This window comes from Megalops cyprinoides, chromosome 19 (assembly GCF_013368585.1).
Source record: "Megalops cyprinoides isolate fMegCyp1 chromosome 19, fMegCyp1.pri, whole genome shotgun sequence".
In the NCBI taxonomy this organism is placed as follows: domain Eukaryota; kingdom Metazoa; phylum Chordata; class Actinopteri; order Elopiformes; family Megalopidae; genus Megalops; species Megalops cyprinoides.
In genome coordinates this window covers 10,556,727-10,581,633 of record NC_050601.1, presented here as the reverse complement: position 1 = coordinate 10,581,633, position 24,907 = coordinate 10,556,727, and the positions used below count along the sequence as shown (strand labels likewise).

The following is a 24,907-nucleotide window of genomic DNA, read 5'->3' as shown; positions in this document are numbered from 1 at the left end:
GGGACTGATGCATACCAGGAGACTCCTGTATGTGGAATGTCTGTATGAGGTATCACATGGCTTGCAAGTGATCTTTTCAAGAGTCCAATCTACAGTGCTGGTCGCCTACTCTATATCTGTAGAGCTAATCTGTTACATACACTGTTACATACACGATGGGAACTACATTTTGTTTCTCACTCAAGTTTCTTTTCAGTGTGGTTTAAGCAGCCGTAACTTAGTCTCATGCACCAAATGTTGCAATAACAGACCAATATGTAATGGCAGTTGTGTCTGGTTTGCTCCTTGTTTACACACATTGGAATGCATTCTTCAGTTCTGTTGTAACAGAGACCTGACAGAACTTGCTTCAAGGAGAGGCTGTACATTTTTCATTTTCTTGACAGACTTGCTCTTAAAGTGAAAGAAAAGAAAACACAATCAAAGCATGGGGGGACATAGAGTGAAGCAAAAAATTACTAGGTAAATGAAAGTCCATTTATTTATCAGTCACATTTTGCCCAGTATCACAATTGTATACAGTGTACCCAGTCATTATTTTATGTTATGCTGTACATATATGAAACAAAATATATAAATACAAAACATTTCAGCGTATATCAGAATCAGAAAACCGGTGACAAACTGGTGCACAAAAATAAAAAGAAGAAAAAAAAAACCTGCTCTAGTTTGATCTTAAAAAAAGACATATTTTGCAGATTCAATAATTGAAAAGTCAAGTATGGAACACTTACACTCTCAAGTAGCTCAAATGTATGGTGGTGGTGGGGGTTTGCTACATCAGAGGCCAATTTAAAAGAGAAAGTAAATCCAGGTGAATGGAACAAATGGAGACTATTTGAAATGGCACAGTGGAGTTCAGTGATGTCCTGCAGTGCTGGAAGAACAGCAGGAGGTAGACTAGCACCACAAAAGCTGTGGCTGACAAAGCGCCTCCAGTTTGAGGAAACAGGACAAAAAGAGGCTGAGGACACCACTGTAACAGTGTGCACATGCACATAAGCACATGTAAGTGCATGTGTGCACAGGCACACACACACGCACGCACGCACGCGCACACACACACACACACACACACAGACACACACGCACGCATACACACACACGCACAGACACACACGCACAGACACACACGCACACGCACACAGACACGCACACATAAACGCATGCACACACTAAGAACAGCCAATACCCAGCATATCTTCAATGTGCCCCTATACACTGGGTGTGGCATCCCCAATGTGGCCCGGGTTGGTGATTCTGTTCTAGGCATCGGCACAACCCTGCATGGGCCATAGATGCACCGTTTGCCCCTTCAGTGGGGTATTCTCCCAGCCTTAGAAAACATTAGGTTAACAGCAACAGACTGGGAAATTGTAAAGATATGTAAAAGGACACCTCTCTCCAGAATAGAACATAGAATAAGTATCCAATGTCAAGGTAAGGAGGAGTGTGTAAGATTACTGGAAGGCTTTAAAACACTCTAGCAAATGTAAACAGTGCCTAGGTCTGGCAATTAAAGTCTTTTTCCCCTGCACAGATTATAAATGTACTCCGCAATGATCAGCCCTTGTGTATGTATTAGAAATGTTAGCATGCACATATTATACATCCAAATGTTAATCCCTCCTCTATTTATATCAAAAGCCACAAAGATTACATAAATAGATTGCCAAAGTGTTGTAGCTTATCCCTGACCTTAATTTTTTTTTTTTTAAAGATGCAATATGGACATTGTTTTGGTCATTGAACTAAGGCAACACTATCACACATCTTTTTTTTTAATTGCCAAACATGTTTTCAAACTGGAAAATACAGCAGCTAGCCCTTACACAGGTTAGGCTGCAGCATGGTTTTAGACCTGCATTATTAAAATATTTGAGCTCAGTGATATAACGGACATTTAAGCAAACTGCTGCAGTCTTCAGCCAAGCTATATAGTATAATTGTTGTTTGTTGTTTTAAAAATGTCTAGAAATCTTTACACTAAAGTGTTTTGAGGACTGTGTATAGCATACATAACAGACAGACACACTAAGTTCTCAGTGTGTGTGCAATCATGCAAAACATGAAAAGATTTCATTTTCAATTAACATGGAGAAAAGGAGTCTACAGCAACACCAGGCTAACAGTCACCACCTATATCAAATCAAAATCATGTCACTGGACAGTAAATCTTTTCAAGTGAGGTTGTCAGTCACATCAAAAATCAACCCCAAAGAAGTACAAGACCTGTTGTGATTTGAAACCTTAACATATAAAGACTTATGTACAAACCAATCAAAACACCACAAGGTGGGAGTCTATATATTAGTTCTAATATACTTGAGTTAATATCAAAATGACAGCCTATTAGGTTTACCTTACAGTATACTAAACCTTCCTATTCCACAGTTGAACAACTGGACCCAATTTGTTCTTAGCCATTTTTTGTACAACACCAAAGCAGGGATATTGAAATTCAGGCCATCATCCCACCACCTCCCCTGCGCCATATTCCCAAACTCCCCCACTGTGGAAAAAAAACTCCTCTTCACAAAACAAAAGGTTAACATTACAAAAGTAGGTCAGCATTCCCTTTCCCTAGTCAGGGGAACGAGCGATGATATGCAGATCTAAAGGAAGCTTGTCATGTCTTACTATATCAACAGATATTTTAAAATCCAGAAATACACACTTCACAGCCTGATGCATTTTAGTCTTTAGGTCTTTAGTTGCATAAATCTATACTACTCCCTTTTACCTTAAAGTTTCCACACTTATTCATAACTATTTGCTTCCAAATAACCTTTCGTCCAAACTGTTTTTAATGCTGCAACTGAGGCATTCACTTCACATATCATAAATATGTATGCACAAAAATTCTTCCAACATATCTTTCAGGAGTAGCAAGGTTAATGCAACTTAATGAAATGAAAAATGGGGAACCCTGAGTAAACCACTGGCAAGGTATGTCTGAACAAGCATCTCTGTTCATCTTTCTCCAAATCTACATTTAAAAGGTTCCAGTCCAGTTTTACTTCACAGGCACAAGAGCAGTGACTAGATCGACTCGTTATGCACAATAAAGAAAAGGAAATCAAAGTGTGTAGACTCCGACTGGTCTCTCTTCCACAGGTCCGATTGCTCTTTTTGTCAGAGGTGATATGGCTTGTGTCTTTATACCTGGAGCAGAGCAGCATTCTGAGGGTTTAAATACTGTCTCTTCACATGCGGGATCCTCTTTCCTGAAGGATCTGCAAAGCGGACATGAGGGACAATCATTCAGTTAAAACACACAAAAATCCACACTGACACTGAGGGAAAAGTACAAGGCGACCCTTGTGCTAAACCATACGGCCAATGAACTACAGTTAGAGAGTAGGCCAACAAGTTGGCTGCATATTCTGTGTGATCAGTTGGCAAATGACATTTCAAACTGCCACCAGCCTCCAGCTTTCCAGGCTCCCTTGTCGTTCACGTAGTTGGCATTTTCATTAACTAGTAGCTGAGCATAGTGGCGATGGAGAAGGAGGCAGAAAAGGCAAGGCTTCTGGAAGGAAGCATGAAGTAGCTGTATCGGTCCCTCAGACATCATCCTGGTGCGAAAGTTTCTCTGCCTCCTGACTCTGACTTGAGGCCCCTGGGACACAGGTAAATAAAGCTCCATACTGCCCTAACTACTGTAAGGGAAAGTGCAAAGCGTGCATTATTTCATCATAATCACAGCGCGGAGCACTAATCGCAAAATGAAACTCGAATGTAACAGATGGAAGTTATATTGTTTGCTTAAGTTGAGGACACATTAGCTGCCACTGTTGCATTTCCAAAAGATACAGCCAGCACATCTCTGAATTTACACAGGGTTTCACAGAGCAATTTGGTACCAGCCTGTACATCAGTTTGCTTTGTGCAGAACTTCCTGTAATAATGAAAGACATGACTAGCCATTAATCAAGTACCACAGAGAAGGCAGAGGGATCTGGGAGTTTGGGAGGAGGGAGATTTTGACTCAGAAGGACCGGAGAAGCTGCTGACAGGAGGTCATTAAATATTGAAGCCGTTCTCCATCATTATCTGGGCATTAGACCAAAAGGGTGCACTTGCTGGAGGAAAATGACTTGAGATCGATAGATGGCAGTGAGCTTTTCAAGCAATGCTTTTGCTTTCTTTCACCCCGCCCACACGGAGTTTGAGTCAGCCTGCCATTAGTGATCAAAGGCTGAGGGGCCGTCTGCGCTGGAAAGGTCAGAGGATAGTCCAGAGTGTTGGGTTGGGTTGCTTCAAGGCAATCTGAACATACAGCATCCTACCTGCCTCTTACCTAGAAAGCCTTATATTTACATTACATGCCAATCTTTAGTTATTCAATGTCTAATGTGTAGAAATCAATAAATTCATGTATCAATAAAATGTTGGCCTCTAGCTCAATACCTGCAATGTGCTCTGTCCTGAAACTAATTGAAATATTTGGTATATAAATATTGATGATAAGTACTGAACCTCAAGATTTGCAAATATTTTCTAAGATGACTACCCACAACTTGCACACCAGCTAATTCTAACATACTTTAAAGCCTTCAGATTATTAAGGTACTGTGCCGTTTCCAAATGCCACCCACAATAAAAGGATGCTTTTCTATACCTATATAACAAACTACCTTGATTTTTAAGTTTAAAATACTTTACAAGTAATTTCCCTTTAGAGAATTTTAATTTTCACACTATTCTTTAGTGCATGTAACCCTTCATTCTTACAATTATTCTCACAATGATTTCAAATTATTAAACAGGCTGGAAGAGTGAGAGAAGAGCTACCAGGACCATGGAACATTAAAATTTCCATTGGAATGCCAATAACACCTTTCCTTAATCTGACACATTAATCACTGTTTTTTCCAGCTCATTTCAGTTGTTACAGTCAAGCAATGCAACAATGTAATACACAATATTAAAAAAATCCCTACACCCTTTACGGGACACACAACTCTCATTGTCACACAAGCTCCATGTAGTATGGGCTGTGTGAACGGAGAGGGGTAGGTAAAGGAAAGAGGGAGGACTCTATGCAACGGCCAGGAGGGGAAGAGTGCACTGAGGGTATCAGAATGAAGTCTCTGGGAGGGCAGTGAAAAAGCTAGCTACAGGTTCAAACCTAATGAGTCACATGTCATAATCCCACTCTCCGTCCTCGGTCTGAGCAGCATGCAAGAGGGAGACAGAGAAATAAGATAACGACAGATTGACAAAAGTGAAAAATAATCAGAATGACAGCACTTTATATATACAGATATATAAAATATATATCTAATTATTGGGATATTTTTTTCTTAGAGGCCAAACTTTATGTGTGGGGGGGAGTTTTGAAATAGTCAGGCACTTCAAATGCCCTATCTGACCAACTCTCACATCCACCAGCGATCAATAATATCTGTTGAAGGTGCTGAAATGTGTTTGTCGGAGCTGAAGGCTGTTGCTTTCTGTCCTGCAGCAGTCTGTCTCCTCCTGTGTGCAGGCCTGTGAGCACTGTGCTCTGCTGACCCCCTCACTGGGAGCCATGAGGTTTCTGCTGTGGCGGCTGCTCTGCGCCAGACACCTGCTTTATTAAAGTCTGGGATACAAAGCACCACTTTGGCCAACATTCAGCAAACTCATTTCATGTTCCTCTGCCAAATAAAGAAGGAAAAAAAAAAAAAAAGAGCGAATTAACTGCCCCCAAATCCAAGCTGTCTCTGCTGTCTGGGCAGGCTGGGGTGGGGGATGGTGCGTGAGGGATGGAGAAAGGAGGACGTGTGCTAAAATGACATCAACAGCTACCCAGAAATCCAGCTTTGACCTCCAGTTCAGCCTAAACAAAATGTCGCTGACATGACCTTGCTGTTGACCATAGATACAGCTTGCTTGCAAGAATCTAATCTAATCTAATTGTAAGGAGACGATGAAAGGAGGAAAGTCTTTTCTGAGCTTGTTCAAAGAATATAATGTTCTGTGTATGTGTATGTGTATGTGTATATGTATATGTATACATATATGTATGGAACACTGAGCTTAGTACTGAGGTCTGACTGTACATGGAATGCCAAGCAGTGTCAGCTGCTTCTCACAGGGCAGTGCACAGAAGAGATAAGCAAAATGGGATAACTGAACATGTCTACATTATCTGCATAATTCCGTCCTATCCAAATACCGATGGGGAGAACCATGTCAGTACAGCGCTACAGTGATGCTCACCTTGGCCTTTTCTGTGGGCTCGCTGTTTGGGCCGTATGATTGGTTGTGCAGCTCCTTGGAGACGACGCACAAGAACTCTGCCTGGTCTTCATTTCCATAGTTGTAAGAGGAGCCGATACTGATCAACTAGAGGAGAGACAGAGGAAGAATATGAAGAAATTAAAGTATTTTTGGAGAGGAGTTAGATTTCCAGACAAAAATGAGAAAAACTACATCAAAAGGAAAGGACAGGCACTGACAACTTCCACTGAGATGCAACAGTTTCCACAACAACAAGCGCCAACCACATGACATTAAATAACAGGGAGACTTTTACACTTGGCCGGCTTTGCAGTCGGGATTTCAACTAAAATCTTGAAGGTGTAAAGCACGACTTGGTGAAGAACTTCCTGGTCAACATACCGAAGAATATAGGGGGCGAGGATTTTGCCGCCTTTTGCTATAGAAGACCTGGAACAAAAAGGTATGTTGTTTTATGAGACTGACAGCAAAGGGTAGCACTTACTCCATGAATAGGACAATGGTCTGACTACTACAATGAACATGTGGGCAGACTGGTTTGGAGTGCGGTGTGGGGTGATTGTCTGATCTGCGTGTGGAGGCATGCCCTGCTTCAGTATCAGTAGAGTGTTGTTGCTAAGCGCGAGCCTCGTCGCTAAGGGATGCCTCCAATTAGGAGCTCCAGTCAGTGCTGACTTTCCCATCAAAGGCCCCTGCTGCTATACCATCAGTGCAGAGCGGTGTTTGACCAGTCCTGTTGCGACAGTCAGTACTTTTCCATCTGGAATCATCTCAGTTAACACATTAAAGCCAGTTTTCCAGCTTTTCAAAATAAATAAACGCACCAACATTATTACATTGATCATTACGTTCAGTAAAAACACACTTTCATGTACATTTATTTCAGTGTTTAGCGGGAAAATACCAAGTACTGTGTTAAGGTATGGCATACTCTTCACTTTTTTTTAATTTGATGTTAAGAATCTTGGTGAAAGGACATTTAAATTACACTTTACATTTAAGTGTACCCAGCAAATTTAAACAGAATTTGCCATAGAGATGTAATCTTCCATTATAAATCTTGTAAAACAAAAAGAGTAAACTAGCACTGACCTGTCGTTGTACATGGAAGCAAAACAAAAACAAATTGAACATCCATTAATATACAGAAAGATTGTTAAACAATGAAACAATGAAAGAACTGGCAAGACTGCTAACCTATGACCTATACAACATTTTCTCAATACTGTGAAATAAAAATACCTGGTTATGACAACAATATGCCATTACCTCAATTCAACCTCTAAATGAATTAATGTGATTAACACAAAAATTTATAAGCAGAGGCACATGCTGAAGATATCGTTTAAACAAACCTACCCCTACAAAAAACATAATTGAAATGTTTTTTTTTTCTCTGCCCAAATCATCGTCAGTAATTATGTGATAGACTTGAGTTCATTCATTTCTTTGCTAAGCAGCACTCCATTACAAGTGAAGGATAAACAAGTAACATAAGGACATTAGAAAGTACAGGTGTGTACAGGTTAATTGTTAATCAGCCCATCTTAGCTCGTCAAGTTGCTCCAAATATTTACAGCTGTCTGTGTGAGAATACAGATCCTGAGAGAACTGAGAAGTCCTTAAGAGCAAGACTAAAGACCACTGAAAGGCTGGGTGAGAGAATGACAGACATATGAGCTGCTCTAAAAGAGACCTGGGGGGTTTACTTAACAACAGAAAACCTTTTCAGGAGAAAGCAACATGGCATGTACCCCACTGGCTCATGTTTATGCGCATTTTCATAATAGCTTCCATAATTGCCGGAAATGGACCAGTCAGCTTTAATCTGCCCTTTGTAAAGGTACATGTCGGGTAACATCCAGCCATGCACAGGAGCCCTCCTTAGTGACTCTGTTAAATGGCTCTTTTTAACAGGCCAGGGACTGAGGCCACTGAGAGAGGATTAACTGGATCAGTGACATGATTGCACTGGGACTGGGACTGTCTGTCTTCCACAAGGCAGGTCAGCTGGCCAAAGATGTAGCCATCTGTGGAGGGGAGGGACACTGCATCCCTAGTGCTGGAATCAGCATGAGTGACCCAGCTGTGGTAAACCAGGTGGGTGGACAGCTCCAGAGAAGATACTGAAACTGAAGGGTCAAGCTGAGCACAGGCCTTCAAATTATTCACAAACACAGGCTGAGACAAAAAAGTTAACATTTAAAGGTAAGTGAAAGGGACGCCAAAATAAAAACCTGAACACACACACACACACACACACACACACACACACAAAAAAAACCTCAACTTCCAAATGATATGCTCACAGAGTCCGCTATGAAGACAATGCGGGGAAATCTCTCTCCCGGCTCGCTGACAAAACAGCCAGTCATCAATCCATCAGCTTGTGTTAAAAGTGGGTTTCCTGAGACGTGGGAAGTGTTTAAGCAGCTCCGGGGCGGGGCCGGCAGCTCCCGCTCTGGGAGATCCTCACACACAGGGTGGCGGTGACCTTACGCCAGGCCCCTGGGAGGCCCATAATCAGCCTGCTCCGGATCGCAAGACGCCCAGCTATTTTCTGATATGCCGACATCCTCTTCCTCTCGCGGTATAAATAGAGCACTGGCTCACCTCGCAAGCAGCACGGCTTTCGACAGAAACCAGACAAGCCTTTGAAAAGTTTCCACTTGTGTCAGGTGTAAGAATAGCTTTCTACTTATTTTCTCTTCATTCCCACAACCAGACACATTTGACTGCAGTTACATCCTTTCAAAAAGCACCATTTCATACTTATTTGACAGCTTATTTTTTGACTTTTTGACAAAATATCAGCATATGCCATTTGCAATACAAGCCTACAGAATAAATATTGTTGCATGCAAACATGCATATGTTCCTTTGGTTGTATCCACTTTTCACATTTAAGTAGCATGCAAATGTAGAAAACCTGAGAAAAACAAGGTCAGACCCAGTTGTGTGTTACTTCTGTGAGACTCAACTTTACTGTGAACTGAGTCCATACTTTTCTCAACCTACAATTCAGATAGGAATAAATGGCCTAACACTGAACCTTGATGCAATCTTGCAACACCATATCTTTTTCAGTTTTTGTTAAATATTCCCCATTATGGTGAGCCTTCAAGGAATGTATAATACAGTGGGAGTCTTTAACTGGGCTTTCACACTGAATATTCTTCTCTCTCTCTCTCCACACAGTGGTCACAGCCTTAGAAGTGAGTAAAATTCTCTCTGTTGCCCTAGATCCAAGGCCTCAACCAAAGTGGCTGCTTCATGAGTGTCACACATTGATCTTTTTTTCACAGCATCTGCTTGGGCTTTCTTACATGTGTCACATTTTTCAGGAGTGGAATGTCACATTTGAAAGCTGCTTGTAATGGCTCTTTGTCCCAGGAGATACCCAGTATGGTCATAAAACAGGACTGTTCACAAAACTGATTAGGCTCAGATCTGTCACATTCTTTGTGTCTACATTTGTGTGAAACACTCAAGGTCATAAGACCACTATGCTCAAATGCATTTCTTTCATGTGGCGATAACTTTTGAGAATAGTCACTCATACATCTTAAAGTTGGTACACGTATCAGACATGGTCTCTGTATCTGCTACACTTATAGCCAATGCTCCCATGCCCTGAAAACACCAATCCACATTTTATATGGTGGCAAAGCATTACTATTAGCTCTCAAACTTTTCATATTTATTGGTCATACACACCATAGATGTGCATAACCTTATTTTCCTTGCCCTCGGGCCAAGGTGGTGGCTATTGGGCCTTAAGCTGCAAGTCACCAGCAACAAAGCCTCTTGGCTGCCTGTAACATCAAGTTACCAATTTACCACTAACACTGCATGCTCCTTCCTCAGTTCCCCATTACAGAGGGTTCTGCAAGGCATGACAGACACACACCCCAAAAATCTGCACCTCCCCTGAGCCTTCAGACAGCTCTGTTTGAACTCTACAGTCCTGCTGAGGGAACAGTATGAAATACTAGCACTGCTGAGACTGAGTAAACACCACACTCATAGGAAAGTCCTGCAAGCACAAAGCAGACGTCCATCTCCTTTGTTTTTTCCTGTGCTATTGACTTCTCAGGAATATTATACACGTCAAATATACACCATTAAAGTGTAATTTTTCTTCTTTTCATTGTCGTCAACCTCCGAGCCATTTAAAAAAAAAAAAAGCAAAAACAGTAACCCTTTCCCTGTGACATCCGACACAATGACATCACAATGACTTCACCTTTCCCGTGCACGAGAATTCCAGCAAGAACACAAATACAATAAGCACTGGCACACTGTGCTCAGACGAGGCTAGGAGACTCTACCCCTGAAACACACGACTGATCATTTAAGTGTTGAGGTAAGACACATGATGATACACAGATGGAAAGAAAGACACAGACACACACACACACACACACACACACACACACACACACACACAAAAGAGGATGCACACAGGCTCAAATATGTTCATACATGAAGAGGCAATAGGCCAAAGGAGGTTGGACTTATGGAGACACCTCCAGTTGTTTAAACAGGTTCAGCGCCAGCGTTGCTGGTACTGTACTGCAGCACAGAAAGCATTGACAAACCCGCTCCAAGGAGCTGAAGTAAGAAGAGGGATGAGAATGAAAGGGCAGAACAAGCCCCCTCACGTGTGGAGCTGGGGCACATGTTTCCCCCTTCACCCTTCCCCTCCCTGCACACTATCAGCACAAACCCTGACCAGTGCTGGGGAGCTGATGCTGATAAGCTGCAACAACAAATAAGGCAAAATGGTGTGGAAGACATCTGTACGCACTCTTCCCCATTCCAAAACAGTTCCATTCCACTGCCATGGAGAACCAGTGGCAGGAGCCATTTTTGACCAAATATTTAACCACAGCATGTACTGAATCATGGCAACTTCAGTTACATACTGTGAGTTGACTGATTCCAGCGAATCTTTTATTTTTAAGTGAACAGAAATCAACTCAGATGAGTTAGGGTTGGATTCTGAAGCTCAAATTAATCACTGACACCAGTGCTTTTACTGGGTGGCTACAGCCAGCTAGCTGTAAATGTTGAAAATCTTATGTTGTCACTACTCCCTGTCACAGTGCACCAGCCCTAAGAATACTAAATATTATGCAAAAAGAGAACAGGATTTTTAAAATACCTAGTACTAAAACACATTCACACTACAAAGTAGTATGGGTCAGAGTCACAGACATTTGAGAGCCACAGACATTTGACTTGACATTTGACTTTGATTTTTCTGAAAGAAAAAAGTTGACACATTTTACACACACATGGACAGCTTCTCACTGTGGTGACATTTCTCTCCCACACTAGGTGCAAGTAGTATCAGGCAATGCCTCTACATGTGTGTAATCATGTTTTCTTGAGCTCTCAAGACACTGGACCCCGGCTGTGCCAGCAAAGGCCATAGCTAATAATGGCATGTGTGTCTGTCAGCACTCCCACATTCATGTCATATTTGCTACATTTCTCACATTTCTAGATGGGCTCTTGATTGCAGACCTATTTATTAGCTGTGGCCTGTAAATGTTTGACAGCTGTTGATTTTCACAGCCCTGGGTTGTATGGGTGCCATTACTAGGTTTCGTGTATATACGGTCAGCATTTACTTTTATTACATATTTAACCAATACCATTACAAAAGATTTCTTTCTAATTTCTTCAAGCTAAATTTCTGCTACACTTCTCAAACATTGCCTGCAGATGTATTCTTGACAATTGCCCAAATTCTCCAGCCAATGGGCTTGGAAGCCTTCTGGTTACCAGCCTCTAATTCCTTTCCGAAAAAAGGGCTTTTTCATGTGACATGTTTGACATGTTTTTAAAACCCAATGACTGACAGTGCTGGTGTAAGCAATGGAAACCCTTAAATCACAAACCCAAAATGGAACATCTGGACGATAAGACATTTAAAAAAGACATGTCTGTAAAAGTTCTGATTTTAGGGCCTGGACCATTTCAGACTTTAATCCACCAGACAGCGCCAAACTACAAGACTACACTTTACCCTACTCTCCAGGAAAAAAAAAAGTAATTAAGGGAATGGATTTTCAAGTTTCGGATGAGGTGTCTTCTCTGATAAGGAGGAGCACCGTTTTCCTGAGGGCGAGGTTACCTGTTCAAACTTCCAGCCATCAGACATGGTGGACACCATCTGTGTGAGCTCCTCCTCTTGGCACTGCAGCACTCTGTACACATGTTTCATTGGAACCTGGAGAGGAAGAGGGCAAGTATGTCGCTGCTCACAATCAGAGTCTGCTACAAGCATGCATGCACACACACACATTAATGCTGTAGAATATGCTGTCTTTGGCAGTAGATGATAAACTAAGGTACAGAGAACAGATGCATCACGGTCATGGATCCCAGGGCAACGTTTGCATAATGTAGCTGCTTTTGCTGGTTTGTCATAAAGGGAGAGGGAGGGAGTGTGGAAAATGTAATGGTTAGGGTGTTCTGCATGACCCTGATAAGGTAAGTGCATGTATAGGTTTGTCTTGGAGAGTTGAGGAAAGAATGCACCATATTGTGCAAAAAATTTAAATGAATAAACTACAGCAATTTGTCAGGTTCAAAACTCAAGGGATAAGAAAACCGACAAACCATCAAAGTAATTTTCATCACGAGATTGGAATACGACAAACCTACATTTTCACTTTACAATCCAGCTCAGTTCAAACAAATAGGGTCAGGCCAATGCGATGCTGCATTATTTACAGCACTTAAGAAAGAAAGGGGGGGAAAAAAAACTTTGGAAAGACATTTTTGCAATTCAATGTTCTCTATTGTTAGGTTAGTCCAGCCAAAATGTAAATAATATAAGGACTTAGTGGTAAGGAGAAATGTTGTTACCATACAGTGAATATTATGACTACCCGTACCCCAACCCTCCTGGTGCTTTCCTTGAATGAAATGACAACAGGAAGATATGGACATCACCCAACCCTATAGGCCACTTTACCTACTCAGTGATGCCTGCCTGACACAGAACATCCTCTTCACAGAGATGTCTTTCTGGCAATTAAACCAAAAAGTACAAACACATAAACCTGCCCTGTTACATGTAACGCTAAATCCTGCAAAACATGACATGAAAAATAACTTGAAGCATTGCAAATGTTGAAACTGAAGACAATGGGCTTACTGAGCCAATAAAGACAAGTCAAAGGTTAATTAGAGAGGAGGATGCTCCACATATCAGATTACAAGCAGAGCCTGTGGCTCGTGTGGAAGAGGGAGAAGCCTTCAGCCTGTTTCCTCAGGCATCCATCCTTGATAAGAGAACTGTAATTACTGCCACAGTGCAGATGTATGTGGGTGCTCTGACCCGGGCCTGAACTCGCTCGGCTCCATCACTTCGACCTTGGCCTTTCGCAATGCACTTACATGGCACCCTCAGAGCTATTCTGTTCTCCTGAAGCTTCTCCTGACCCCACCATTACATTGTTATGGGTCAGCTACTGCTCCACGGATTAGGCTACATTTTAATTTGCAAAAGTCCGGTGAAGTGCAAGCTTTCATCTTCAGATGTCACAGTAGCAAAGAACCAAACTCCTGGGGGCTGAGGTTCTGAGATGTCCCCCAAAAACTGAATTAAAGAAAATCATTTTTTATAATATTCCCCTGGCTGGTGCTGCCACAGGCTCATGCCAGCAGAGAAACACCTTTTCTGCCTAGCATTTTCATCTTTCTGCACCTCAGGGTGGATAAAAGGAACAGAGTGAGCTTCGAGCTACAGACTCTGAACCTGGGGCTTTCTAATACCGGGTGGGATGCCACTGTACCCTTAAGAGAGGTGCCCCATCTCAAAAGGCTAAGCAAAAAGAGAATGTGTACGGTGGTAAAGCGTGCAGTTGCTGAGAGCAATGAGGCTATTCTGAGACATACTCACCATACTGCAGAAATGCAATGCATTGTGAATCTCTTCTCCAGTGTCAGTGACACTTTAACCATGTGTGAAATGCCTGGGAATGCTCAGGGAAAGGGTTGCTGGATGTGGGACAGTGGTGCAGGCCTGAGGTACAGTACACTGAAAGGCCCAGAAACGGGTCACACGACTTACCAGTGACATTTTGCAGTCTCTGTCCCTGATCTTGTCTTTGATGAGCTTTATTAGTGAGGTGATATTGTAGAATTCTGCTTCTTCCAGCACACCTTAGGGATAAACAAAACAATCCAAAATGATTCAAAAGATGTGACAAAACACCAGACCTCAAATTCAAGTCCCAAATCTAATCATTATGAGCAATACGAGTAAAATTCATTTACCAATGCATTAAAAACACTGTTCAGTACATAAATGGTAGTTCCATTTTATTCCCAGTGACAAGTTCGGAAAAATCTCCTTAACCGTTAAAATCCCACCTTCTTCTGCCAGGTCTTTGTTGAGGACCAGTTTTCCATGTCTCAGGTAGTTGAGCACAGGACCGAAGTATGTGGGGTCTCTGTCTATCAAATAGGCACCGGTTTCATCCTGAGGGGCGAAAGAAACATCCAAACTGATGAAAAGTCACTGCTGAATAACTAATGGGATCTACAATCAAAGAATGAAAAAATGTCAAGAGGCAATCTTCAGGACTCCAACAAGACATCAGCTGAAAACTGCTTGAATCACACTGATTGCATGATTAATACACCATTCACCCTTAGAGTGTAAGTAAGAGTAACAGTAACAATCCCAATGCTCTACATTTAGCTGCTATCAAGACATGCCATGGGCTCCACACACACACATAGACACACAGGGGCTACACTTCAACACAGACTTCCTGAAGTGGCTACACTTCCACACAGACTTCCTGAAAAGTACTAGGGGCTTGGCTTGGGTGTGGTCTGTACTGCAATTAACAAGTTCTCCCACAGGCCCTGGAATATGCAACCAGCTCCATCCGGTAGACTCTCCACCCTGCACAAAAAGACCCTTGACAAACCCAACACTCTTTTCAATGTTTATACATAAACTTGAACATCTGCCCAGCAGGAATGACCAAAAACATTTCATCTGATAGACAGATCAGATTGTGTGCTTGCCTCCTCTGGCATAGCAGCATAATCAAACCAATGGTTTGGAGAGGAAAGGGAATTATAACATGGTAACCACAATACGTGGTCAGCAACCAGCTCGTGTTTCCTACTTCAAATGCTGAAAGCACCGGGACACATGATCAAGCGGCCTCCAGAGACAGGCCATGAATAAAACATAGCAGCTGAGCAGTATCGGCCCTGAAAGAAGAGAAGCGCTTACTGGACCTCAGCAAACAGTACCGGGTGAGGACACACAAGTGTCATTTCTATATTACTGGAACAGAATGCCTTGCAGAACTGACAGCGGTATTTACATACATCTCTAAAATAAGTGCTTAAACAAAAGCATGGCCTCCATGAAATGTGTGCATGTGCACAAGTGCCTGTATGTTAAGTGAGAGTGTGTGTGTGTGTGTACGTGTGTGTACGTGTGTGTACGTTGGGGAATGGTGATTAGTGGAGCACTTGAGTAACATGGTGCTTTTCATTAAAAAAAGAAACCAAGTACCCTTCATTGGGGCCCTTCACAGAGGGAAAGGCAGTAACCAATAGGAAGGGAGAGCGGGAATGGGGGAAATATGGAGAAAAACATCTCAGGATCAGCTGAATGTGCAGGAAACACAGATGACCCTCAGCTCAGATCACAGCAGCTGTTTTGCCATAACAACGCCAGTGGCTATAGCAGGTCTTCTCATTCTGTTTACAATGCAAGAAGGAGTGAAGAGTGAACTTATTTTCCCAGCTGCGTGGGAACTGCAATGTCCACTGCAGAGGCACCGGCAACGAGCTGTCAGTGAGAGTCCAACAGGAATATCTGCACGCAGATGAACCAAGGGAAGTTAAGCCAAGGCATCAGAGAACTTTCCACTGTATTAAGAGAGCATCCTACTGATTAATATCAATTTCACTTGCCCTACATAAGGCCAAAGAAGAACCCCATCAACAGCCACTGTCCTGGTTGTCTCTACTCTACTGTGCACAGTAGGCCTATATACAGAGGTCAACTACGCAAAAAAAAAAAAAAAGATCATATGGAGTGCAGCTGCGATATGCAAGGTGAGACATAGCCAACCTCACACTGTGCAGAACATGATGTTCAACATCTACACACTTCGCTGACAGCTGCAGGTCAAGGAGCCGCTGCACTGGTAGACCCAAATGCTGAACGGCCACGGCACCGTTACAACACCGCAGCCTTTCGAAGCGGAAAGAGCAGAGCTGTCGACCTGCACATCGTCGCTCCACGCCTCCCCGCAGCTGACGCGCGATGTCACACTGTGAGCCGGAGCCCTGAGGTGACAATGTGCAGAGGGAGGGGCAGGGCTGCTGTGAAAGTGTGGGAGAAACATCTTGTGCCTTGTTTCGAGTGCAAACACACAAGCCAGGTACTGCTCCCTGAGGTCCACGTCAACACAAACCGAGGGCTAAAATGCATGCGCACACAAAAGGTGTCATCTGGGGCTTAGAATCCCATGCACATGCTCACATGCATAGAGCTCAGTGACAACCCTAACCCCTTAACCCCCTAACCCTCAGCACTTTAGAGAAATAACAACCAAAAGATTCTGAAACCTGATGGGGTTGAGAGAGTGTGAGAGCCTTGCATTGCCGATGCTGTGGAGAGTGTGTGAGCCTGGCTTTGCTGACGGGGCGAAGTGAGTGTGTGTGTGTGTGTGTGCATGCGTGAGTGCATGCGTGTGAGCAGACTCTAGCTTTGCCGATGCTGTGGAAAGTGTGTGAGCCTGGCTTTGCTGATGGGGTGCAGTGTATGTGTGTGTGTGTGTTTGAGTGGAGTCTAGCTTTGCCGATGCTGTGGAGAGCATGTGTGAGCATGGTTTAGCTTTGCTGGTGCTATGAAGAGCATGTGTGAGAGGCTGTGCAGATGTACGCGCAGTGAAGCCCACAGCGAGCTAGTGGTGAGTGGCACAGCTCAGCCGGCTGCTGGCGCATTCTGCAGCTCTAATTATCCCCCGCCTGCTCTTCTCACCCGCCACCATCATTAGCAACAGATACTACAGAGGAGGGAGTGAGTCATCTCACTACTGCACTGTGCTGGGGAGCCTGTGGACAGGAAACACACACACGTACACACATACACACACACAAAAACACACAAACACACACACAGGAGCTACACTTCCACACAGACTTCCTGCAATGACCTGGGGCTTGGCTTGGGTGTGGTCTGTATTGCAATTAACAAGTTTTCACATACACACCGAGTGGACATGCATATACTGAGGACAAACACACACACCCAGAGGACGCACATACTGAAAGGACAGACACACCAAGAAGACATATACAGCACATGCACTGAGAGGACCCACACTGTAGAGAGACACATACACCAAAGATAAAACAGAGCTTTTTCTCAAGTGTGTCTAAAATGTCATTATAGTGCACTTCTAATGTGTAACCTCTCACAATATGCAGTGTACCCTGTTGACATCTGATAACCATTCTGGTAACAACTGTGGTATTAATTGTGTAAAAATAACACTAAACTTATCATTTATTGTCTATTTTTATTATCAAACCCGCTCACATATGGTCCTCCATAAGAGAAACAAAAAAACCTTTGCATACACTGAAATGTCAAAAAGGTTTTCAGCCTTGCAACTTCAATCCAGGTGAGTCTACATTATTTTAAAAGTGACAAAAAACTACACTTGTTGCTCTTGCATCAACATCTGATTCTGCAAACATTACTCTGGAACAGGTCTTCTGCAAGCTCCAACATGATCATTCTGTTTAAGTTTCCATGTTGACCTTTAAGGTGTGGAAACCTATAGGGTAAACCCAGAACACAGTCACATAGAACATATGACTTTGACCAAAAAAATCAAGGGCATGCCAACAGTCAACAGACTAAGACTAGGCGTGAGACAAAATACTGTAATTTTGAATTTTGTAAAATCAGAAAATGACAAAATGGGCCTGATAACATACTTCAAATTTAAATCACCACATAACTTAGATTAAATCTTGCGAGAATGTAATTCACATTTTTTTCCCAAAAATATTATGTCATGGATTTTTTACTTGCTCTTCTCATTCTGTAAAATAGTCCTCAGCAGCACTATGAAAAAAAGCGCTTTATAAAATGTTCAGCTATGACCCGGTGTTCCTAGTGGTCAGTCTGCATTCCAATTGTGACAAGGTTCATGAATATACTATGGGTAAATGGGATTTTTGGATATTGTTTTAATATCATTGGATATTGACAAATATTGTAACTATATTGTAACAAATATTATAACAAATTTCTCATTGCTAACAGCCAAGTTAAGTTGCCCATGATGGAAACATTTACCATAACTTTTGCGAAATAAGTAGAACAGTTATTGTAGCCAGCAAATAAACTCTACTATGTAATGTTAAAAGTCTAGGAAATGAACAAAGATGTCTCAAAAGCCAGCTTGTCAGCTATCTCCTCTAATGTCTACTTAGCCACTTGTGGTGAATCTTTCAGTTTTCTGAGGAATCCAGGTTTAGTGCATTTTGCATACATGTTTGCAAGAAACAACACAGTAATTTCATTTGTGCTAAGGAAGTTATGCACCGGCCTCACAAATTATTGTCAGGGTAACTCATTTGTGCTTCCTGTGTACTGCAGACAAATGTGAATTAATACACAACCGCTTCCAGCAATTTTACTGGTTAAAAGAACAATGGCCCCCATTTCACTCATACTACGATATCCGTTGCGTAATAAATATTGTGGCCGTGAACACCCCGACTCCACTCCAAACCATTTCCAAAGTTAATTCTATTCACGTAGGTTTCTGCCGGACACCTGGGCCAGCGAACAAATGATCAGCCCTGCGTTGTTTATAATTACACCAGCAGGACTGCAGCCACCCTGCAGACCCCTCCTAACAGGGAGTCCTGATGAGTTGCCTACCTTGTGCTGTGCCGAGGGCAGTAGTACAGGCACAGTGTCGGCAGACATACGGGATTACAGCGGGCGTGCGCAGCTAAAGCCGAAACCCATTTCTGCCCAAAGGGATCCTGGAACAGACACTGCTGTTCCCACACATCACAGCCCCAAGCTCAGGAAGAGCAAGAATAAGAGCAGGAGTTGTAGTTCCTGTAGCTTCTGTGCAGTGTTACCCTTCCTCTCCCCCCCCCCCCATTACAGTGACAAAAAAGCATTTCTCTGAAAAATAATCGGAGTGCCATGAAGACCAGCAGAACAGATGTTGTCAACTGGATGAAAGTTTTTTTTTTTTTTTTTTTTGCAATTTGACTTTCTGCATCAGTGTGAACTATTCTTGACGCGCTTTCACTTTACAGAAATGTTTCAGATAACACCCGCCGGTCACATTCCCAAAACCAAAACAGTGGAGGAATTCTCATGCATGAAAAGAAATGAATCTTCCAATTCAACTACGTGTCTGCTAAGGAATATTACAATTTCACATGTACCTTGTGCCCTTGTGCGAGGTCACAAAAGCAATGCTCCACCTTCAAACGTACAGTTTAACTGAGCAAGGGAGGAGCAAGGGAGTAAGAGAAACTTAAAGATGATGAACCCCAGCAATTTGGCAGACCAATTCAAACTCTGTACTAGGGCTGCAAGACTACAGGAATGATCTCCCTAAACTTGAGGAGGAAAAAAAAAACTCCAGAGTACCAGACAAGAAATAACAGACCTGGGGGCTCTAGAAATGACAGGAATGATCACAAGCAGAGCTGGGTCAGCCAGAGCGGAGGCTCCAGATTCCAGGCGGACTTCTAGGGACGGCCAGAGAGACGATGTGCTATATTCAAAACTTTTTTTTTTGCATTTGCATTTCCACTCCAAAAGACCTCCAGCAAGCAAATGATCCCCTACATTAACCACCACCAATACAGATGCAACATAAAGAGTGTCCAGGCCTCTCTGATCATCATGGAGGGCCAAATGATTGCTGCTGTTGTTGGTTTTTTTTTTGACAGGCAAAATGTCCTTCAGCAAACAACTGCAATTCACAGCACACACCTCCAACAAATTTCTTAATCTACGAAATCAAGTCAAGGTCCTTGTGGACTACATCCAATAAAATCCATCTTAATCACCAAAGGGCAGCTTCATGCAACATGCCCCCATTTCCAAGGCCTTCTTCACATGCCATTTGCTGTTAAAACAGAGAAAATAATCCTCGTGAACAGTGCACCCTCTATGTGCTCATGGAGGCGATCCATCAGCAGCTCTTAACTTCATTCATGTCTGGAGGAATAAGGCAGCGTTATGCTGGGCGTCAAGCCTGAGTGGGTCTGCAAGATTGGGAATGAGTGCTCTGTGCACTGCGCTGGCCCAAACAGCCTGCTCACTCCCGACACCTGGGTGAACAACAGTGGGCTTGTGGGAGCCCTCTCTTCGACCAGACTGCCAAAACTGCAAAGCAAACACACATGCACACGTATGTGCGCACGCCCTGCTGAAATCAAACGCACATTCGTAAAACGGAGTGACACCAACTGAACCCGGGTTATGTGCTTTACACCTCTGAAGTAAACAAACAAACAAAAAAAAAAAGGAAAACCAAAAACATTAGGAGCCTGTCCATTTCGCAACCCTGTGCCTACAAACATGCTTAACATACTGTATCTAGCCTTTGCGTAAGTTCTGACATTTACTGAGTGCAAGAGTGACTAACACAGGAAAAGGCAGTGGATCTTTTTAACTTATTCAAAAAAAAAAAAAAAAAAACCCAAAACAGAACATTGCAGAATTGGAAGGCACATTCAACCTTCAGCGCCACAGTAAAGCATCTGTGTTCACTACACAGTCTCCTATTAGCTAAGATGAACTCAACTGGGTATCTTCTGCCTGGGACTGGAGAGAGAACTAGCGCCATAATAATGCTGACTGTAGGTATGCCAAGCAGTTGACGTTTCATTTTTGAACTGCAATGGGGCGTTGCACGTTATGTTTGCCTGTCATCAAACAGAGAATTCGTCACACAGAATTACACTGGTACAAAGTCTGACTGTGGCTTGTACATTTCATAGCTTTTAATTTTATCATTTACTTTCATACTAGAGAGTTTTAACAAAATTGGCTACCTAGATAACCTATTTGCTGCCAACCATAAACAAACGTTTGTGATATTAATGGCAGTAGAAAGTAAATTAATTAGTAACATCACAAGTAGCTAAATATATAGTTTTAACTGAAAAATGACTTAGAAAGACTTACAAACTTAGCAAGCTATCAGTAGCTACAATTTGCTAGCATCGTATTTGGCTAACTCTGTAACTGACGCTGGCTAACTTGCTAGATAGCTGGCAATGTTCACCAGCTATGCAGCGTTAGCCTTCCAACTGATTCAAACTAGCTAGTTCCCAACAAGCTAACTTAGCTATACAGATAGCTAATAAAACATTTCAAACACAACTGCTTGCTAGGCAGATAGCGGACTTAGCTGCAGCACTTTCGAACGTGTCCACTCTGTACCACTGTAGCTAGCTATCGTTAACAAGCCACTAACATTAAGCAATTCCCCAGACCCCAGCCCCTCTCACCGCCAGTCCGCTAGCTAACTCTTACCTTATCGGAGTCGAGGTCGGGGTCGGCCTGGCACAGTCGGTATAAGAAAGACTTGGGCTCTCGGCACAGGGTCTGCCGTGTGGTCAAGAAATAGGTTCCGCCGACGTTGAGCCGGACCCACTTGGACGCCCTGACGCCGGACGCCTGAGCTCTCTCGCCGGGAGAATGGCCGGAGCATCTCCAGCAGCCGGAGCCGCCGGAGTCCGCGCTGGTCTCTTCCATTCCTCTCTTCCCCTCCTCTCCGCTTCAGGAACTGAGCGCGAGGCAGGAAGTGTCTCGCGCCTCATATCGCTCCCTCCCACGAGCGCCATCGGTGCCACTCCTCGCTTTTTCTCCCCGTGCTCGAGCGTCAAACCCAAAACGCGCTGTGCCGGTACTGTGGGGTTACTCAACATTGCGTGCATCCATGCCCAGTGTCCATACCATTATGTCAGCGATTATTTGGGAAGAAACAGAGACACTTTTGCAATTTAATAAATATTACAGACTGGATATCGCTAAGTCACCTAGCAAGTGAGATACATACTGGAGCTGACTAGCTAAGTTACCTTAGTAAGTTACAACGCTCACTTAACACGGACACTTTAATAGCGTTGGGGTTTGGCATGCACATGTCATTTTGCTACTGTTTTAACATAGATGAATAGTGTTTCGATGCAGTTCCACCAGTATAATTTATGAATAAATGGTGTACTTCATTCTCCAAACTAAACCATCAAAAAGCCACAAACGTTTTGTAAGTGTAGGCTATTCGTGAGTGCTAGGATACATCAATAACTTATAAAACGTATGGAACTTCTTGTGTTTTTTCTACTTTATATGTTAGAAAAGACGACATTAAATGATACTTTACCATCTGCACGCTGATGTACTCCAAAAGTGCAAAACACCTAGAATGCGTGCAATAAGACATTCTTGACAATCACAATTGCATTTACTTAAATAATAAACTACCATAAACGGTTTTTCAGCCTTGGTCCTTGGGATCCACAGAGTATATTGGTCTAAATATCACTTGCGCTCTTTAATTAATTTGGCTTGATTGAGCCAATTTGATACTAATCTTGATTTGACATCACCCACGTATCCATTAGGCCTACAGATATTGGTTATCAAACATGTTTTTTTCCCAACGAAAAGACACAAATGGAGTGTTCCGAATGTTCATGTGACTTATATAAATTAGCAATAATCCGTTTATAAGAAACATTTTCGGACCTTTTACAACAATTAATAGTGCTATAGTCCATTCTAAGCAAAAGACGGTATGAATTTTATAATTTAATATGAAAGCGCACTTTGTATCTACCTTAAATACAAAAAAGCACATTCAAAACTGAGAATATATAGTTTAGCTACGTAGCCTACTTGGACAGCATACCAGAATAAAGAAAGTCGTCGGTTTCTGCAGATGAAATATGCCACCATCTTGCGCATTGTCAGAGACAGCTTTATTAAGAACACAGGAGAGAGGAAACGCATATTTCAAACGGGAAAGGAAGTTATGATTCAGGTGACGCTTGGGACAGAGGATAGGCTTATGATCAGTGTCTTCCTGTGCGTTACAGCATGCTGTGCACAATACTGTACACCGAATAACATGGCGATACTCAGTATGATTAACATGCAACATGTTATGTTCAATGAGGCCTACAGGAAGTTGCAGAACAATTACACTTTATACTTACTTGAGACAGCTGCACTTAATTTGTCCAAGGGGCAGATATTCAGAAACATATGCTGAACCGTCTCCTTTAATTGGAGAAATTAATGCTTATGTCACTAGTTACATTTCATTTGGAAAACAAATGAAATGTAACTAGTGACATAAGCATCAGTTATGAGTTATATTTTCAAAAGAAACAGACTTAAATTACTCAAAACGCAAACTGAAGATTTTTTGTTCTTTCTTTAATATGAGAACTGCAGGTTAGCAATTCGGTGTTTTGACATTTTTTGAACATTTTTTTAAAGGTTGCAGGACACACACAGGAGTCTTGATTGGTACAGTAACATAACATGCTGAAATCAGGCAAGCCACCCAAATAATGTAGCCAGTTAGCTTGCAATCAATATCACTGCCCTGCAGCAGGCTAACCATCCACACCTATTACAAGCAGGGGGAGAATAAAATAAGATCAGTGACATGTTTCAGAGCCAGTTTTGATTTGAACCATTGGCTCAAACCAAGTTTGTCTAACTTGTGCTTGAAGATGGCTAGCCTACTGCCTGTGGAGTGGCAGATGACACATTTTTCTCCTCTCCATTTGGTTATTTAACATGTGATAAAAAAGACCTGGGAAGGAATCAAATTCATTGGTAACTAGTGTGGTAAGTACAGACAAAACAAATATTGCTGAGGACATATATTAAACATTACTATAAATAAATTTATTTGTATATGTCCAACTAATTGCAAAAGATCTCTTAGCATTGCAGTGTTTTTGAATTGCGCCTGATAAAGTTCTGTCTGTACACTGTCCTCTGTGCTTTAAGACAGGGTGCTTATAGGAGATATTCTAGCAGCTCAATCAGGTTAGCTATCACAGATTCCCAATTAAAGCAGATCTTCTGACTCCAATGAGTGTGTGTATATGAGAGTACCTGGAGGCCTGCAGCTTAGAACTCCCTGTTCAGCTGGTCTGAAGAGAATCAGTCTGTGGGAGGATGGCCTGTTGTGAGGTTTTTATGAGATGGCACCTGCATTGCCAGGCATACTCCACAGAATCCTGTATATACAGTTGTGCTAAGTATGCAGCATAGCTCACCATACACAATGGCTTTTTCGCCTTCACTGACCCATCACCTGTCGGAGCTTGGCTTCAGTATCAGGGAATTGACTTAACATATTAGGTCTCACATCAGGGGTTCTACCAGTGTGATGTCCCTTGAAAAATCAAATGGCTTGGTCTAACTATGAACACTCCAACACGGTAGAACATTCAGTCTTCGTGGACAGATGCATTCCAGCTTTGCTTTGTGAGAAAGATATCATTTTCCAGTCATATGAAAGCAGTTTAACACAAATTTGATTGATTGATTACTATTGTTGGGCAATTCCTTCCTTCTTGAATCACCTATAAA

General features: G+C 42.5%; 1 protein-coding gene across 2 annotated transcripts; it reads right to left on the bottom strand.

Annotated features, from left to right (window-relative positions):
* Positions 1-1,170: 1,170 nt before the first annotated feature.
* Positions 1,171-22,062, bottom strand: kctd5a (potassium channel tetramerization domain containing 5a). Of its 2 annotated transcripts, XM_036552232.1 has the most exons (7): positions 21,824-22,062; positions 14,626-14,734; positions 14,324-14,415; positions 12,377-12,472; positions 6,613-6,660; positions 6,211-6,336; positions 1,171-3,236 (listed from the first exon to the last, which is right to left on the bottom strand). In XM_036552232.1, exons 1-7 carry the CDS (start codon positions 22,043-22,045, stop codon positions 3,207-3,209), a joined length of 723 nt encoding a protein of 240 aa, XP_036408125.1. In that variant the 5' UTR covers positions 22,046-22,062; the 3' UTR covers positions 1,171-3,206. The 2 variants fall into 2 exon arrangements, with proteins under 2 accessions (XP_036408125.1, XP_036408126.1); XM_036552233.1 differs by lacking the exon at positions 6,613-6,660.
* Positions 22,063-24,907: the final 2,845 nt, after the last annotated feature.